This window comes from Pyrus communis, chromosome 4, assembly GCF_963583255.1.
Source record: "Pyrus communis chromosome 4, drPyrComm1.1, whole genome shotgun sequence".
NCBI lineage: Eukaryota > Viridiplantae > Streptophyta > Magnoliopsida > Rosales > Rosaceae > Pyrus > Pyrus communis.
This window is the reverse complement of record NC_084806.1, coordinates 2,790,540-2,809,517: the sequence shown is the minus strand read 5'-3', so window position 1 is coordinate 2,809,517 and position 18,978 is coordinate 2,790,540. Positions and strand designations below refer to the sequence as shown.

Genomic DNA, 18,978 nt, shown 5'->3' with positions numbered 1-18,978 from the left:
AGGTACATTAAAATAGAATTTGAATTTTAAGAATTTGAGAAAGTTGAGAAATTAGAGGGAATTAGAGGGATTTTGTAACTATTTTAAGAATCCACAAATCTTATCTCTCTCTATGAGATTTCAAGGGGATTGAATTAAAATTTTACCTAGAATCTCTATAAATCAATTAAACTCCATAAAAATTCATGGATTTAAAAATCCATTAAAATTTCTCAAATTCTCAATGGAATACACCCCCATAAAACCGAGAACAACATTTTAGGCAAACCGATGAACTTACCACATCATTGTCATAGACTTTATTCTCATTTGCCAAACTTCCATGGGCATAACCGTCATTTCGAATTCGAGACGATTCTCACCCCGCGGGTGCCAACACGGCACCAGCCAATTTTTGACGCAAATAAATCGTACAATGATAGAAGAAAAAAAATTGAAATGCCTTTATAAATTTTAAAATAAATAATATCAAGATTGATCTTTTTAATGTAAAGATATAATTTTTCGTTAATATAAATAATAATGAAAACTTTTTATTAAAATTCCATCCTTTTTTCTGAGCAAGCAAAAATAAAAATCACTGCCACTTCCTCGTTTACCGGACTCTGTACCCATTGAACCGACTTCTCCTCAGATTCCAACGAAAAAGATCGAATGGTCCCAAACCCCCACGTGTCGCATTCTCATTGGCCAACCTGTCATTATCGTCAAATTACCTAAATCGCAAAAAATCACAGGGGTTAAATAGGCATACAGATCTCTCCCTTTCCCCACGAATCCCTCTCTCCCACGGACAGAGAGAGAACCAGATAATCTCAAAAGCCACCCCCAAAACCAAAACCCTACTCTCTCTCTCCCTCCCTCTCCCCTCTGTCTTCCTCTCTCCTCCCTCTCGCGCTAGGGTTTCGAAATCGGAGCCATGGCTACGGAGACTGCTGCGAGATCGAGCTCGGCGGCCGATTCGTACATAGGGAGCTTGATTAGTTTGACTTCCAAGAGTGAGATCAGATACGAAGGCGTGCTCTATAACATCAACACCGAAGAGTCCAGTATTGGACTCAGAAACGGTACCGTTTAACTCATTTGAGTTTAATTTTGATTTTTTGTTCTCTGGGTTCCGTTTAGGTCTTGTTACCTAGGTCTAATTTGATTTGATTTAATTGATTTGTTAGTTTATTACTAGTTAATTCGTGGAGATTGGCATTTTTAGGGTTTAATTATTATTGATTTCCGATTTTTTGAATTTTCGGCAACTGTGAATTTGCTATTAAAACTGACTGTCAGTGGCTCAAGGTGCATCTTTGTATTCTATTGCAAAATTTTGTGACTCCTGTTAAAATGTAGACCTTTGTGATTCTAAATAGTTTATCTTTTCTATATTGGTTTTTGTTTTTGTGAAATTGTTTCGTTTGATTGAATCATTCATTTTTCTCTATGTACCATTTGATTAAATTGAATTGATTTATTAGTTTATTACTAGTTCAGTCGTCTAGATTGGTATTTTGGTTTAATTATTCTTGATTTTAATTCCGGATTTTTGAAATTTTACTCAATTCTGAATTGGGAAACATGCATGTGTGCGTGGATGTGTAAAGTATAAGATTCGGCAAGTAGCGTGTTCTTTGAATTGAGTTAGAAAGTACGATATTGCGATGAATTGGTGTGGCTTAATGGCTTAACACACTTCTATGTATATATTGCATAACTCCTCGAGCTTTGGGGTGTAAAAAAAGTACAATCTTTGATTCTACGTATTTAGAAGGGTTACATGGTTTTCTTCATAAGATAGTTTCACTTTGATTTTTTTTTAATTTTTTTTAAAAAAGCATTGCTTCACAGGGTTATGGAATAGTTGTATGAACTGTTTGTCTCATGGATCATAATATATGTATATGCATTGTATCATTAAGTGTTATTGTTGAAATATGGGTACATGAATTGATGTTAATTTGTTACTTTTTTCATGGCACTGGCAGTACGATCTTTTGGAACAGAAGGAAGGAAAAAGGATGGACCACAAATCCCACCGGGAGACAAAGTCTATGAGTATATTTTATTCCGCGGGAGTGATATCAAGGTTGGTACTGAGATGCCTGAGATAGTAGGACTGCACAACAAGTGTTCTATATTTATATCCGATAGTTTACAAAAATAAAAACCCCAAAATCTCTTGACTTTATGAGTTTAAATTACTCCGCAATGGCAGTTTTCTTCAATTGTAGCAGACTTTAGTTGTTTAGTAATAGTAAAGATAGATTCTGTAATGTTGAAGTTGTTGACTACTCTGTTATGCAAAAACTGAAGCTTAAACATGGTAACTGTTGAAGTAAATGATGATAATGATTTTTGATGAAACTGTAACTTTAATGTGGTGACCAGTTTTGAACTATGTAGCCTGGATTCACTACTGGTTATATTTTCATGTAAATTTGCAGACCCTAAGTCTTCCATTATTTTTTTTGTTTCCAGGATTTACAGGTTAAGTCTTCTCCACCTGTTCAGCCAACACCACCTATAAACAATGATCCAGCTATTATCCAGGTAAGAGAAGGAATTTTAACTTTTGCATCTAGCTAACCTCTACTAATTTATTATCTCTCTCTCTCTCTCTCTCTCTCTCTCTCTCTCTCTCTCTCTCTCTCTCTCTCTCTCTCTCTCTCTCTCTCTCTCTCTCTCTCTCTCTCTCTCTCTCTAACTCTCTTTCCTCTCTTGCAGTCTCATTATTCCCGCCCAGCTCCTTCAACATCGAGCTTGCCTGCTCCAGCTAGTGGATCTTTGACGGATATTAATTCCCATGCTCCACAGATGGGACTCCCTGGTCCAAACTTCCAAGGTAGTTTGCCATTATATCAACCCGGAGGCAATTTAGCATCATGGGGGGCTACACCTCCTCCTCCAGGTGCAAATGGTGGCGCACTTATGCCAATGTATTGGCAAGGATACTATGGCCCTCCAAATGGGCTACCACATTTACACCAGCAGCACCAGCAGTCATTGCTTCGACCTCCACCCGGGCTGTCAATGCCTTCTTCACTGCAGCAGCCACTGCAGTACCCCAATTTTAATCCCTCCCTACCTACCGGAGCTTCAAACTTGCCTGAAGTTCCAGCGCCTTTGCTTCCTGCTGCTAGTATTAGTTCCTCTAGTTTGACTGCTACTTCTTTATCCCCGTCAACATTGCCAACAAATCTGCCACCAGTGCCTTCAACAACACTATCTCTTGAAACTCTGCCAAGCTCAATGCCTAACAAGGCACCTAGTTCTGCCCCCTCTGCACCTTCTGCAGCCATGCTTGGTGCAAGTTTGCCAGCACTTTCTTCTCTAGCTACTTCAAGCCCAGATATAAGTACTGTTGTGCCACCAATCTCTAACAAACCTCATGCAATTTCTGGTCCCACCTTGCCTTATCCAAGCGTATCTCAGACTACTTCTGTTGCTGGGACATCTAATTCTTTACGCTCGGAAACACTAGTGCCTTCTTTGGTAACCCCAGGCCAGCTGTTGCAGTTTGGATCTACAGTCCCTTCATCTCAATCTTTGCAAACACCTCACAAGGATGTGGAGGTTGTTCAAGTTTCACCACCAACCTCATCAGAGCCATCGGTCCCAGTTTCTGCAGAACCGCAGCCACCAATACTGCCACTACCTCAACAACCTGCACGGGCTGGTCAAAAGGTTGTTTTGTCATGCATGCATGTGTTACACGTGCACACACACAGAAATGCTTGCATGCTCCTGGACTATTCTGTTTTATTGTGATTCATGCTTGTATGTCTGTTCATATGTGGGTGGGTGCACCAAAAAAAAAAAAAAAAAGGATTGTTATTCAATGGGGCGATTTTCGATTCGTCAACAGGCTTATTAGATTGAGTTGCTATTAGTCAGGATTAGATGGTGTTGGTTACCACTCCCCATGAGAATCTGAATTGCAGGCCAACCTCTTTGTTTGAGTTTCTTTTTGTTACATTTTTTTGTTTGATTCAGGTTTTTAAATCACTGAATTGTTAGAAATTTTTGGCTTGATGGTTTCTCTTATTCCTACCAACTCAGTTTTGTCTAGTGGTCAGGGTTTAGGACTAAAGTTCCTGTTTTGAATTTTATTATGTGTTCTCTGGTCCGGTTGGAAGGAGTTCTGACATTGGCTTCTCCCTCTTTCTGTAAATAGGAATATGTGCGTTCTCAGCCAAATGGAGCTCAATACCAAAATCAAAATCGCCAGGGTTATACTTATAGAGAGCGTGAAAGAGGACAAGGAACTGGGGTAAGGAAGTTCTTTTCCCTCACAATTCTAAAAATTTTGAATTTTGTTGGATACATATGGTGTGTTAAATGCAAACTAAAATGGAAACTTCTTGATTGGAAGTGTTTAGCCGGGAGAAGTGTTTTTATTCTCTTGACTACTTTTAATCTATAGCAATTGGAAAAATGTGAATTAAATTTACTCTTACGAATTAATTTGTTGCAATATTATTTTGCTCAGCATCACTGACACTGGCAGTGCCAAATAATTAACATTTTGGTATGCAGAGTTCACGTCCCATAACAAAATTCACTGAAGAATTTGATTTCACGGCAATGAATGAGAAGTTCAACAAGGATGAGGTTTGGGGTCATCTTGGTAAGAGTAACAAACCTCACAAAGAGGGTGATGGAAATGACACTGATGAAGATGATATTGAAGATGAAGACGAGGCTGAGTTATCGAAGGTTGAGATCAAGGTGGCATGGGCTATCTTGTTTATCATTGTAGTTAGATGAGTTCTAATGTTAGTAATAATCTTATTACTTCTATCACCTGATTTTGTTTAATTTTGTTTTTGTGCCACAGCCCGTCTACAATAAGGATGATTTCTTTGATACCATCTCGTGCAATTCTATGAGTCATGACCAGAATGGAAGGACTAGATACTCCGAGCAAATAAAGATAGATACGGAGGTAGTGTCCTTTTTGTTTTTGGCATCTTAGTTTTGGGAAGAATTTTTTTAATTTTTTTAATAATGCGGATGCTTGTTTTTGGGTGCAGACTTTCGGCACTTTTTCTAGGTATCGGGGTGGAAGAGGCGGCCGTGGTCCTGGGCGTGGTGGTCGTGGTCGTGGTGGCTACTATGGAAGGGGTTATGGAGGTGGTGGTGGTGGCTATGGAGGCGGCGGCGGCTATGTCCCAAGGGGCCGTGGCAGGGCCATGCCCACTCGTGCTAACTATGAGAGTTAATATTGGTAAAATCTAAAGCCTCATCTGCCCTTCAGAACAGCAAACAGAAATAGGGCTATGCTAGTGTCGTGTTTTTTCCCTCCTTATTTATGCTTGTCCAGAAAATAAAAAGAAGTAAATGCCTTTTTCAGTATCGAATTGCCCGTCGGTCTGTATGTGTTTCTTCCCTGACTTTTAACATTCCTTTTTATTGACCTAATCAAGAAGCACCGAGTTTAGTGAAAGAAACTTTCTGTTTAATTTCTTCTTGATGGATTCATGGCGCCCGTGGGCATTCGGGTTTTAGAACTGACCGCCTTACCGGCTTTCTTTCCGACTGAAGTCGTGATAATTTTTGCCATGGGGATGTGGATGGCCAGCTGATATCGTTGTGGTTATGGTTAAAGTCATATTCCGACTGACTGTCGATTGTCGGATGTTTGTGCATGTAGTGTTCGTCCATTAGTTTACGGCATGATTGAGTCGGACGGGATACCCCTCTCTTCCTCGTCTAGGAAACTAGACAATTCATTTAACATACGGTTGAGGTATTACATATCAAAAATATTTCCGAATCAAAACAAAGAATTAGTAAAGACGCTTCTTGCGTTATATGTAAGAAATTGTCTCTCTTTATCTGTAAATAACAATGTAACAAATACACAAATGTAGTTTGTTAAATTCACAAAAACAGAAGTCTCAAACTCTGTGATTTTGCTCTGTGTTTTCATTTTTGTGTCTCGTGTTATTCGATTTCGTCAAGTTGGTCATAAAACTATTAATTTGACATCGTTAACTTGGTTGATATGGAACTGCCGGCTTACTCAAAACTTGGCATTTTCTTTGTTGTGGCTCAAATTCCGCAACAATCAAGTTACCAGATCTTTCTTTTTTCAATTAACTTGACGAAATGGAATAAGCTTAAGCTACAATTAATTAGCTTAAGCCAAAAACGTTTTCAGTAAAAGTGCTTTATGGTGGTGCTACATTAGAAAGAACTTGAATTTTCAATAGTAATTTCCGACACGCTTATGGGCATAAGTGTTTCTTATAGAAGTCGCAAACTGCCCTCCCTCAACCTTATTAGATTTCCGATTTGCAGTGATTGATGGGATTCCTGAGCTTCTGGCATCGAGGGGAAGTTCACGCGGTGAGGGTAAGGGTGTTGCCGTGGCACTTCTTCGTCGGACTCTACACATACAGTTTGGCGGTGGCAACGGCAGAAACGGGGGGCCTTTGGAGAAGTTGACATTCTTACAAACAAAGAGGAATGTGTCTAAACAATTTTTCTGATTTTTTACTCATCTAGTCATATTTGTAAGAATGCAATTTAGTCATTGTCAACTCCGTAAAACTTTCCGGCAAATGAGTCATGTGCCACGCAGATTAAATCAAGGGGGCATGTCTTCCTATTCTTAATCAAATTTTGTTCTATTTTTTACGCATCTAGTCATCTTTGTAAGAAAGCAATATAGCCATCGTCAACCCTGTCAAATGAGTCACGTACCTTGCACGTGAGATTGAATTAAAGGACAAATATGAAAAATGAAATAAGAAAATTGTGATCACTCAACTTTAACCTGATTGTAGCAATGGTTCTTCCATGTGTAATTTTGACAAAGGTTCTGACCGAGTTAACGAAAATGATTATAAATGCAAGTTTTGATAACTTAAGAGATCAATGATAATAAATTTTTAATTGACGAACTATTATTCTAATTAAGTTAAAAGTTAAATAACGTGATGGATATTTCATTTTTTGTGACCAAACAGATGCCATTGCCACCCGCTACTTCCCACCTCCCAGTCCCCGACCCTAAAACCCTCTCCCTCTCTCTCTCTCTCGGCAATTACAAATTTCGGCATTTCTCACGTTCCCAGTTCCCACCGTAAATCCAAAGCCCTAATCCCCAAATCTCGTTCAAATAAAAAGTAATCAATAATCATGTGCTCATCTTGTGCGCCACCTTCTTCCTCCCTTTTCCTTCCCACATACACTTCCTTCCTCCTACGACGCCGCACTCTCTCCCCGAACTTAATTCTCCTGAAACCCAAATCCACAAGGCCCAGACCGCGCTTCTCTGCTTCGCTCGCCCAGCGAAACCTCGACATTTCATGGTTCCCCTCGGACCAATCAGCCAACGGCGACTATGGCGGTTGGGCAATCGTCGATTCTCCGGTTCCCCGTAAAAACCCAGGTCTTGATTACTCATAAATTTAATTACTTTTGCAAAATTGAACATAAAGATTGAGACTTTTGTTTTAATTTGTTGCGTTGTGGCAGGGTTGCCTAAATTTGTAATTGGGGGCATTGGGGCTTCACTGGCGATAGTAGTCGCCGCCATTGCTTACTTCTCGCTGTCTAAGAAAGGTCTGCGTTTTCATGTATTGGTTCTTTTGATGAGTTACTAGTGATATTAAGTTTCCATTTAGTGAAGTATTGTTCAATCAGGTTAATTTGGTTACTTGATGTTAGGGTAACAGCTCTAGTAGTTTTGAATGATCAGGCATTTGCTAAATTGTGTGTTGGGTTGGGCATACTACATTGTTCTCCTTTTGTAGGTTTTAAGTTTCAAATTACGAGTCCGTTGCATGCTTTTCACGGGATATTGAGTCGGGACTCTGATACTGAAACTGCAAACCAAGGAGCATTGGATGAGTATGCCATGGTCCCTGAGGCAAGTCCACAGACTGTTCCTATAGCTGATAGCGGAAATGTTACTTCAGGTACATCAAATTGAACGTTTCTTTAGCAGTTCAACTTCCTTTTCAATATCTGAATTATCTTTATATTGATGAATTCCGGGAGATTTTCTTACTTGTCTTTTGTCTAATTCAGCATCCGTGAAGAAGCTTGAACGCATTATAATCCCAGTTGCTGTGGATTCTACTCAACAGGAAGCTCTGGCAGTTTTGAAGAAATTGAAGGTGTGCTTCTTTATTGAGCGCTGTCAAGTCTGGACTGAGTCTCTCTGCTTTTTCTTCTTAGCTTTTGTCCATTTCAATGCCTAAGTGCATCTAAGTAGGGCCTTTAAGGTGCTGATATTTCTTAGTCTTGTCTGCATTTTTGAAGTAAAGACCAAGGAACAGAAGCTTAAAAACCAAAACGGTGCTGAGATATGAGTGGCATAGTCACTGATAACAAGTTTATTGGAACAGTGTTTAAATAATAATTTTGAATACCCATGGAACTTACAATTGTTATTTGTAAAGGAGGATTATTTTACTTTTCACTATCAGTGACGTTTTTATGTTCTTCAAATTTTGGACCTGTCTTGTCCTTAATGTTCTATATCACTGAGGCTTTGGGTCGAGTTCTGAGCATGATTTTGTCAACTGTAATTAAGGTACACAGATTATTGAAGATGATGTCAAGGCTGATGAATTGTGTACTAGAAGGGAATATGCAAGATGGCTAGTTCAATTAAGCTCATCACTTGAAAGGTATTAATTTATACATACACTCCTTGAAATATATTTTATTTGTTTTGATGAGATCTTTAGGGTGGTCTTTCCTTAGATATTTTTTATTTACTTTGTAGGAATGCAAAGCACCGGCTTGTCCCATCAGTTTCACTTGCTGGATCCATAGTTTCTGCATTTGATGATGTGAATATCGAAGACCCAGATTTTGGGTCCATTCAAGGTAAGGATTGATTCATTTACCTGCAATTGATAGGTCTTTGTTCTATAGAGATTGAAGTTCGAAACTTTGCTTCTGCATCGTGTCCCTAAGCCCTGGCGGAGGCTGGTGTCATCCCTAGCAAGTTATCACAGAAGAGCTCCAGTAATGATGGTCTAAATGGCCATGGAAACATCAATTTTTCACCTGAGAGGTAGAAAGTATTCTTGATTTTTGTTTAATATTTTGAGTTTCCTTTTATAATCTATACTAAAACAATACATTGTGCTGCAGGTTTATCTCTCGACAAGACCTAATTGATTGGAAGGCCCATTTAGAGTATGACTTTTTGCCCGGAGTAATACAGAAGGTAAAGAAGGCATCGAACATTATCATCAATGGGTGATTTTTCCCCCAAGAGTAAAGTATGCCTCTTCATAGGTTTTAAAACCTGACTTATTTACAGTCCAGATATCAACCACAGCAACAGTAGGTTTTATGGATGTGAAAGAGATCAGTTCAGATGCACCAGCAGGACTATATAGAGACATGCTGACAGAGGAAAATAGCATACTCAGAAAAGTTTTTGGTATTTCCCAGTTTCTTTGTCTATAAATTAATTTAACAATTTCAAGCATGCACACATCGCACACGAATAAAGAAATATGCATAAAATTAAACACGCATATATCATGTGTTTGAGTTGTTATTCGTACATTTTGGTGAGCTTTTGCTACTGCTGTCATTTGAAGTACAATCTAAGGAAGTTAGGTTGCTTTAGTCTTTAAAGATAGAAGAAAAGCAAGTGTGAGGATTTGATAAAAGGCACTAAACTGAGAGAAGGAAGATCTGTTAGATGCTATCGAACTTGATGAATTACTTACGTTTACTTTTGAAAACTAACAAGCAGATATATAGGATCACATGAATGTTATTGTTTCTCTGTATGTACGAGGTCTATTCTAAGAACCCCATGACATATTATCTTGCAGGACAGTGCAAGCGGCTTCAGCCAAACAAACCTTCAACAAAAGCACAAGCAGCAGTGGCGTTGACAAGTGGCAGGATCGTGGAATCAATTTCTTGTGAGTTGTTGAGAATAAAGGCTGAAAATTCTGCAAGGAAGGCTGAGATGGAAGTTATCAGGTCCGAATTGCTTGATAGGGAAGAGATACAAAAGTTTTGGGATGAGAAAATGAATGCAGAGAAAACCCGTGGTCTTGAGGTGGAGAAGGCTTATCTTGCTGCCCTTAGTGATTTGGAACAGGAGAAGATTATCCAAGAAAAGAATTTTTCCGAGATTTTAAAGGAGAAGGCAGCTATGGACTGCCAGAGGCAATTACTTCTCAGTCTCAAGAAAGAGGTCAATGAGATGTCTGAAAAGCTCGCATCTGAGAGGTCTACTTACGTTGCTGAGAATTGTGATTTGCAGAATACGCTCAACGATTTAGAGACAAAGCAGGAAAGTATGCTTGATAGGAAATCCATACTTGAAGCTGAGATAGAAGCTATTCGGATCCTTAGGTATCACCCATCTCTGCAGCTATTCATAATAATGCATAGACACATATTTTACTCGAGAGCGTGATAAATTGTAGTCATAATTAGGAACATTTCGAGTTTAGGTTTGGTTATTGCTCTCGATTTTTACTTTCTAAAGCACGTTTTGCATCTAGTAGCTTCAACTTTTCTGTAACATACAACAGGAAATTGTTATGAAGCTTCATCAAAAACCGAAAACTTTAATCATGGCATGTATATGATATACAATTCCTCATAATTTTACAAAATGATGCAGATCGTGGGTAGAGGATGAAGCAAGAAGAAGCCAAGCTCGTGCCAAGGTACTTGAGGAGGTAGGACGAAGGTGGAAATGGGATGACCAGGCCCCTTGACGGGATGTAGAGATATTTAATCCTCGTTTTTTTTTAAGATCACGAGTTGAGCAATTCACAAGGAAGATCTGATTATTTTCCGGTGGAGGTTTGTACAATTTCGAATGCAGAATGCCATTGGCATTAGCAATCTGAATGATTTGTCCATTGTATGTATCCAGAAAAATCAATCAGGAAAATCAATCGGGAAAATAATGTGATATTGTTATGACGGTTATACTTTTGAGTAACGCAGTTGAAATGTGATATCTGAAGCTTTTGTTGATGTTTCATAAAACTTTTTGAGTGTAAAGTTTTTGACCAAACAATCAATCCCAATATGCCATAATCTCTCACGGATTTATTGGCGCTGCGTTTTATTTCTTGGCCATAACGAGTTAGGATAGAATCCGTCTTGTTTATCTTGACGTAATTGGATGGAATGACTATCGCAATTTCAAAAATATTTATGACTTTTAGTATTTTATCAATGGCTTCTCTTGCATTACTGAGCATGAGCAGTTCTGTTGCCGAATTGTTAGTTTTTTTTGGAGTACTTACTAGTCAAAAATATCTTTTAATGACAATAATATTAACTACTTTCGGATGGGAGAGATTTTGAGATGTCACATGTTGTACACAATTATGTGTTTAATTTTCATATCACATGACACGATGACATAGAATTAGCAATGAGACAAAGATTCATTCAAAGAAAATCACATCATTCACCACTACAGGAAATGACTTTTTAGCCAAAATAATCATTAAAATTGATATCTCTTTATTTTGATCCTTAAGCTTTAAAATCGATAGAAGTGGTCCTTGTGTTTGTCCACCGTCAACTATTTGGGTCATTTCGTGAAAAATTTTCGTTGAATTGAGGATATTTTTGTCAAATCAACCCCTCGACTTCTGTGAAAAATGCTTTCAATTCAATGGAGATTTTTCACAAAAAGAGCAAAATAATTGTTGATAGACAAACTTAAGGATCACTTATATTGATTTTAAATCTAAAAAACTACACTAAGAAGTTATACTAATATCAGGAATGTTTCGGCTAAAAAGCCAAAAAAGAAAAATCACATCCGAGATGGGGTAAAAGGGTAACTTCATACGCGTCGCGGTCAAAATTCAGTCAGCCGTTTTCCGTGACAAAAATAGGAACGCAAGGCGGTGAGAAAGTTATGCCCGCTCAGTTGTTCACTTCCTCCCGTTTACTGCACTTGCTCTGTCTCTCCGGTCAAAAATCCCAGCTCTGGCCACAAGCAGCTGTATTTTCGCCCGCTGTTACAGTCTCTCAGAAGCCCAGATGGTATGCATTTTCACCCACCTCCAAATTTACGTACTTTTTCCTTTTCATCTTGTTTCTTATCAACTGGATAATCCGAAAGTGACCACAGTTTGTTTCATCTGGTGAAAACGCATATTGTAGTTGTATGTTGTAAAATTTTCTTGTATGCACCGGAGTTTTTGGCCGTTAAATTCTTCGTCATTGATCCATTGACCAACATTAAACGGCCAAAAATCGTGGTGCATAGAAATACACCGGAGCATAGTAGAATTTTCGCGTATGTTGCAGCTTCCTCTTCTCTGAGGGCCAGCATACGGAGAAACCGCAGCCCCAAAAATCCATGTTTAGATGATGGGAGTTTGGCTCCTGCTGTGGATTGTGGGGCCCACATGATTAATAACCCAGAAAACGATTTTCCTTGTAATCTTCCCTCCCCGGCTTTGCATTTGCACATCTGCAATTTTCTTCTCAAACATTATGTCCTCTTTTGACAGGTTCAAATCACAAATTCCTCCGCCAAACAACTCGGTTTCAATTCTAAGGATGATTCTTTGTTATGTTATGGCCTTATGGGTCATTTGCTGGCCGCACTTCCCACCACAAATCTCAGTTTCCAAAATCTCATCCATAAGTTTTTGTGGGAATGCTGTCATAATTTTACACTTTGGGGGTAAATTTCGGTCTCAAAGTTTGGAGTGGGAGTAAGGGCTCGTTCGGGATTGCTTTTGTAGGATGCACTTTTGTTCAAAAGCCTTTATGCCAAAAGTTCTTTTATTAGAAACACATCGGAATGTTTGTTGATAATTCAAGTGCTTCGTGCTTCTTGGAGAAGCATCCGACAAGTGTTTTTTCAGAAAGCGTTCTATGGGGCTCAGAAGCACTTCTAATGTTTTCTGTCAAACGCAGTCAGAAGAAATGTTTTTAGCCTTTTCAGAAGCAAATCCCGAACATTCCATGTGAACATTCCATGTTTTTAGACTTCTATGTGAACAGACTTATTGGTAAAATCATGTCTTGCATGCTCAACCCATCATATGCAACACTTGCTTAACGATTACACAAAAAACCAACCACAAAGATACAAGCTTTTAGGGAAATGCCAAAAGGGGAAGCAAGTGGGTTTGCAGGTCAATCACCCCCAAAAGTTGGGTTTATTTTGCATTGTGTTTAGCTACCTCTGAGGATTAAAATTTCAGCCAAACAAAACATTGCTTACTTGAAATAGGAGTCCTTTCATTTGGGATTCTGGACCCACCTTATATCAGATTGATTTCTTACCATTTATCTATGTTTGATTTCTGCAGATACCAAGTTTGTCAAATGGATCAGAGGGCAATGATTGGCCATGTTTTGTCTTTCGAGCTTCTGATCAACCTAAGGCTTGATTGATTGGGCCATGTCATTGGGCACTTGAGACAAATATGACCACCCAAATTAAAATGGTATCTTGAGTTTACCTAAAACAAGTAAGGAATGCATGTAACTGCAGTTAAAATTTACGTTTTCTAACATATCAGCTTTGGTTGTTTAACTGCTAATGTTCCTTAAAATCTTTACAGTGACATGTTTGGACCCACCAATTGTGAACTTTCAATCCTTTTGGAGAAGATTGGCCACTAGTTATTGGTGGTTGCTGTAGCTCTTAGCATTAAGAGTTGTGCTGGATTGTTTACTTATCAGGAACTTCCTGGCCCAAGTAAGCATTCTTTAATGTTTGGTCTACAAACCTCAGAAGGTGATAGCTGATGGTGTCAGCAATGTTTATACTTCATAATTAGATTTGGCTACTAATATACTTATATATGCAAATGGTCTGGGATGTGTACAGTTGGATATGGATATAGGAAAGGGATTGTTTTCTTAATCTCTCTTGGGAATTACAGATTCTGGGTTGCTGTTTCTGCATTTCCGGGGCCTTAAAGGTTTAAATTAGCAGCTATGTGTTGGGGGAAAAGCTGGCAGTGCGGTGTTTTGGAAGTTGGTTATCCTTATAGATGAGTGAGAGCTTGAGCCTTCCCCATTTGCAATACCTTCATGATAGTCAGGTTAAGCCTCTTGGTTGCTGCTACCATTGCAGCGATTGCAGCAAGGCAGCACAGCATAAAAAACTCAGGTTCATCAGCCTCAACAGGCAGGCATTCAGGTATTCATCTCCATGAGTTCCATAAATGTCACTTCTTTATTAATTTATTGGAAAAAAAAAATTATATTATGTAAATATTGTTTCAGAGACGAGCTATGTTTTACTTCCCATTCTTTTTGCAAATTTTTAATAATCTTAATTCTTATAATTCTTATGGTCATATTGTAACTTAGAAAATGGTGAAGCAAACAGTAACCATCAAAGCGAGAAGGAAGACAAAGAGCGACTTACATATTCTAATGATAGCCTCAGAGAAAAGCATGTACGTACATAACAAACTTTTATCAAAGTCCCATCTCTTTTGCAACATCATAACATTGGCAGTAAATTTTATGTTCCCTTCCTTTACCTGTAGGTTTCGGAATTTTTTTTACTTCGAAAAAAAAAAAAAAAATCTGTTTTTAGTTAACTAAGAGTGGTACATATTGCAGAAAGAAGAAGAGGAGGAGGAGGAGGAGGAGGAAGATGAGGAAGAGGTTAAGTTGATTAGCAGTGTTTTTAACCATGCTAGTGATATTTCACCTGGTGATATCCAAGATGAAGATATTTTACCTGAATTTGAAGATCTTTTATCTGGGGAGATTGAAATCCCATTACTTGTTAACAAGACAGATACAAAAGAGAAAGACATATATGAAACTGAGATGGCAAACAATGCAAGTGAGCTGGAACATTTGCGTAATCTGGTAAAGGAATTGGAGGAAAGAGAAGTAAAGCTTGAAGGTGAATTACTTGAGTACTATGGATTGAAGGAACAAGAATCAGACGTTGATGAATTACAACGACAACTCAAGATTAAGACAGTGGAGATTGGCATGCTCAATATTACTATTAACTCGCTGCAGGAGGAGAGGAAGAAGCTTCAAGAAGAGCTTACACAGGGAGCTTCCACCAAGAAGGAGCTAGAGGCAGCTCGGTACAAAATCAAGGAGTTGCAGAGGCAGATTCAGCTTGATGCTAACCAGACAAAAGGCCAATTACTGTTGCTCAAACAACAAGTAACTAATTTGCAGGCAAAAGAAGAAGAAGCGGTAAAAAAAGATGCTGAAATTGAAAAGAAGCTGAAAGCTGTGAATCAATTAGAGGTGGAAGTTGTGGAGCTTAAGAGAAAGAACAAAGAACTTCAAATCGAAAAGAGAGAACTAACCATCAAGTTGGATGCTGCTGAAGCAAGAGTAGCAATGCTCTCCAACATGACGGAGGTTAGTCTTACTGCTTTCTTGCATTGCATTATGTGCACGTCTTTCTTTTCTGTTCTTTTTTTTTTTTTTTTTTTTTTTTTTTGGTATATGAGACAAAGAGAGAAGATTTAAAACATTGGCATGTAAGTTTTTCGTTTTTTTCTTGTCCAGATATGTAGTTTTTCTTTTTGCTTCGGCTATTTTGGTTTAGGCTATAGCCCCTGACTGTTACGGGTTGATACTTGAGACTAGAAAGATTGAATGATTTCTTTGTTTATCGAAAATAATTCAGCAAGCTGGTGGAAAATGCACAGGCTGTTTAACAAGTATTGTGAATGAAACAATACTTACACTAGTTTTTCTTACACTTTCTTCAGACTGAAATGGTTGCTAATGTAAGAGAGGAGGTCAATAATTTAAAGCATGCGAATGAGGACCTATCAAAGCAAGTGGAAGGTCTTCAGATGAACAGGTTCAGTGAAGTTGAAGAACTAGTGTACCTTCGTTGGGTGAATGCATGCTTGAGGTATGAGCTCCGGAACTATCAGACACCTCAAGGAAAGGTATCAGCTCGTGATCTAAACAAGAATCTGAGCCCCAAATCGTGGGAGAAGGCCAAACAACTGATGTTGGAGTATGCAGGATCAGAACGTGGGCAAGGGGATACAGATCTTGAGAGCAACTTCTCTCATCCATCCTCCCCTGGAAGTGAGGATTTTGACAATGTTTCTATTGATAGTTCTACGAGTCGATATAGTAGTCTCAGCAAGAAACCTAGTTTAATGCAAAAGCTGAAAAGGTGGGGAAAAAGCAAAGATGATTCTAGCGTTCTTTCATCACCAGCTAGATCTCTCTCTGGAGGCTCTCCAAGCAGACCAAGTATGAGCGTTCGACCAAGGGGCCCACTGGAATCCTTGATGATAAGGAATGCAAGTGATGGTGTGGCCATCACTACATTTGGGAAGATGGATCCGGAACTTAATGACTCCCCTCAAACTCCCACTCTTCCGAACATTAGAACACAAATATCTTCCAGCGACTCACCTAATTCTGTGGCATCATCTTTCCAGTTGATGTCAAAGTCAGTTGAAGGAGTTCTAGATGAGAAGTATCCTGCTTACAAAGACCGGCATAAGTTGGCCTTAGAGAGAGAGAAGCAAATTAAGGAAAGGGCAGAGCAAGCAAGAGTAGAGAAGTTTGGTGACAAATCAAGTGTAAATTTGAGCTACAAGCCTAGAGCCAAGGCTGAAAAGGAGAGATCAGTAGCTTTACCACCAAAACTTGCCCATATCAAGGAGAAGGCAGTTATTTCCAGCGATTCAAGCAACCAAACTAATGATGGTAACGCTGTTGATCCTCAATCAATAACCAAGATGAAACTTGCCCAAATTGAGAAGAGGCCTCCTAGGGTACCTCGCCCGCCTCCTAAAGCATCTGGAGGTACCCCTGTTGGTATAACTTCCGGTCCCCCAAGTGGAGTACCACCTCCTTCACCTGGTGGCCCACCACCACCACCACCTGGTGGACCACCTCGTCCACCGCCTCCGCCAGGAAGCCTGCCTAAGGGGGGAAGCAGTGGTGATAAAGTACACCGTGCTCCTGAGCTGGTTGAATTCTATCAGTCATTGATGAAACGTGAAGCAAAGAAGGATACATCGTCTTTAATATCTTCATCATCTAATGTATCTGATGCAAGGAGCAATATGATTGGGGAGATTGAGAACAAATCATCATTCCTTTTAGCTGTGAGTAGAACTTTGTTTTGTATTTCATTTATCTTGTTATATGAGGCATGAACTATGGGGCCCAGTACCCAAATGTTTCAAAGATTGAAACTTTATGTGTTGGATACAGGTGAAAGCTGATGTAGAAGCACAAGGTGATTTTGTCATGTCGTTGGCAGCTGAAGTTCGAGCAGCTTCCTTCACAAACATAGAAGATCTTGTAGCATTTGTGAACTGGCTAGATGAAGAGCTCTCCTTTTTGGTATGCCATTACATATCCACTGGATTATATATTGCACTCAAATGTTCCTCAGATGGCTAGCAGACTCAACTGCTAAACCATTAAATCTGAACTCCCTTTGTATTGCATGCTTTTCGGTATTATATACTCACAAACCCTCCTAGCAGACTCACTTCGCTATCTCTTGCTGCCTTTGGTAGGTTGATGAAAGGGCTGTCCTCAAGCACTTTGATTGGCCTGAAGGAAAAGTGGATGCACTAAGAGAAGCAGCTTTTGAATACCAAGACTTGATGAAATTGGAGAAACGAGTCTCCACTTTTGTTGATGATCCCAAACTCCCATGTGAAGCTGCTCTGAAGAAGATGTATTCGTTGCTCGAGAAGTATGAACTTTCTTTTCATGCATTGAAGTGCTGGTTAGAGGAAATGCTTTTTCGAATTTTTTCTTTATTCTTAAGTGTTCTGTTAATATGCTTCCAGGGTGGAACAGAGTGTATATGCTCTCTTGCGTACAAGGGACATGGCTATTTCTCGGTGCAAGGAGTTTGGAATTCCAGTTGATTGGTTATTGGATTCAGGGGTTGTCGGCAAGGTATGCTTCAAAACTCAGAACAAAAAATTTATTGTGCTTAGTTGCTGTTAATATTTTGTATGATTATGTTATGCATTGTCTGGCAAAATTGAGCTCACGTAAGAGTTTTACCATTGCAGATCAAGCTCTCATCTGTGCAATTGGCAAGAAAGTACATGAAACGTGTAGCTTCGGAACTTGATGCATTGAGTGGACCTGAGAAGGAACCAAACAGAGAGTTTATACTACTTCAAGGCGTACGTTTTGCTTTCCGAGTTCATCAGGTATAACTGATTTTTTCTCATTCTTTATGTAAAAATAGACAGTAGAAGTAGAAATTCCCATTACTCAGAGTTTTCAAATGTGAAGGATTTGAAATCTTAGAGAAAAATGCATAGAACTGGAATGCTAAATTGGAACTGTTTCCAGTTTGCTGGAGGCTTTGATGCAGAGAGCATGAAGGCGTTCGAAGAGCTAAGGGGACGTGTCCATGGACAAACAGAAGAAACTAATCAGGAATCATGATTTATTTGAAATTTTTTCTTTTTCTGTTCTCTTGTCTCTATTTTCTGCTGTAAATTTCATCTTTGCCGCTTAATGTCAAAAAATGTTAATACGTATCGAGCTTGTATTACAATCAACACTCCATTTCAAGCCAAAAGGAAATTAAGTTAGATCATTCACACGAAGTGTTATTTCTGGAAGTTGTGTGAGCTTTATTTCATATGCTTAGTAAAATACATTGTCAAAACCTGACATGAAAAGGGTTACTGATTTTCTCGCTGCATCGAACTTTACTGAGGATGTTAGGCTGCTGATGCCACTTGCTGGCAAAGAAAGCAGATTTCGAGCACTTTCACTGAAGCAAAAGCCAAGGAAAGATGTGGAATGGAAGCAAAAGCCAGGGGTGAAAAGTTTTTCTCGAGTGTTTCTCCGATTCTGTGTTTTTATGCAACCCCAATAGCTTAATGCAGCATGAACAGATGCTGACTTGTTGTCTGGAAGCAGTCAAATTTTCATCTGCTTCACACACCAAGGTTTTAAATGCAGGCTCCGTTTAGCGTTTTTTAAATTTTAATTTAATTTATTATATATACATAAATAAATGTCTATTTATAATATAAAAAATACATAATA

General features: G+C 38.9%; 3 protein-coding genes across 5 annotated transcripts; all 3 read left to right on the top strand.

Moving 5' to 3' along the window:
* Positions 1–777: 777 nt before the first annotated feature.
* On the top strand, positions 778–5,922 carry LOC137731542 (protein decapping 5-like). 2 transcript variants are annotated; one of them, XM_068470668.1, is made up of 8 exons: positions 778–1,067; positions 1,977–2,077; positions 2,470–2,541; positions 2,716–3,675; positions 4,166–4,261; positions 4,528–4,707; positions 4,829–4,936; positions 5,025–5,922. In XM_068470668.1, the coding sequence occupies exons 1-8, from the start codon at positions 920–922 to the stop codon at positions 5,211–5,213; spliced, it is 1,854 nt and encodes a 617-aa protein (XP_068326769.1). In that variant the 5' UTR covers positions 778–919; the 3' UTR covers positions 5,214–5,922. The 2 variants fall into 2 exon arrangements, with proteins under 2 accessions (XP_068326769.1, XP_068326768.1); XM_068470667.1 differs by having other exon boundaries at positions 4,528–4,719.
* A 1,051-nt stretch (positions 5,923–6,973) lies between these two features.
* On the top strand, positions 6,974–10,975 carry LOC137731541 (uncharacterized). The gene is made up of 11 exons (XM_068470666.1): positions 6,974–7,390; positions 7,477–7,563; positions 7,755–7,919; positions 8,032–8,120; positions 8,548–8,636; positions 8,735–8,838; positions 8,929–9,028; positions 9,109–9,184; positions 9,286–9,403; positions 9,807–10,338; positions 10,613–10,975. The coding sequence occupies exons 1-11, from the start codon at positions 7,138–7,140 to the stop codon at positions 10,707–10,709; spliced, it is 1,710 nt and encodes a 569-aa protein (XP_068326767.1). The 5' UTR covers positions 6,974–7,137; the 3' UTR covers positions 10,710–10,975.
* Positions 10,976–11,866: 891 nt separating this feature from the next.
* On the top strand, positions 11,867–18,602 carry LOC137731540 (protein CHUP1, chloroplastic-like). Of its 2 annotated transcripts, XM_068470663.1 has the most exons (12): positions 11,867–12,003; positions 13,287–13,448; positions 13,542–13,678; positions 13,866–14,125; positions 14,299–14,387; positions 14,557–15,327; positions 15,684–17,051; positions 17,161–17,292; positions 17,472–17,653; positions 17,751–17,862; positions 17,982–18,125; positions 18,271–18,602. In XM_068470663.1, the coding sequence occupies exons 4-12, from the start codon at positions 14,017–14,019 to the stop codon at positions 18,364–18,366; spliced, it is 3,003 nt and encodes a 1,000-aa protein (XP_068326764.1). In that variant the 5' UTR covers positions 11,867–12,003; positions 13,287–13,448; positions 13,542–13,678; positions 13,866–14,016; the 3' UTR covers positions 18,367–18,602. The 2 variants fall into 2 exon arrangements, with proteins under 2 accessions (XP_068326764.1, XP_068326765.1); XM_068470664.1 differs by having other exon boundaries at positions 13,542–14,125.
* The last annotated feature ends 376 nt before the right edge of the window (positions 18,603–18,978 follow it).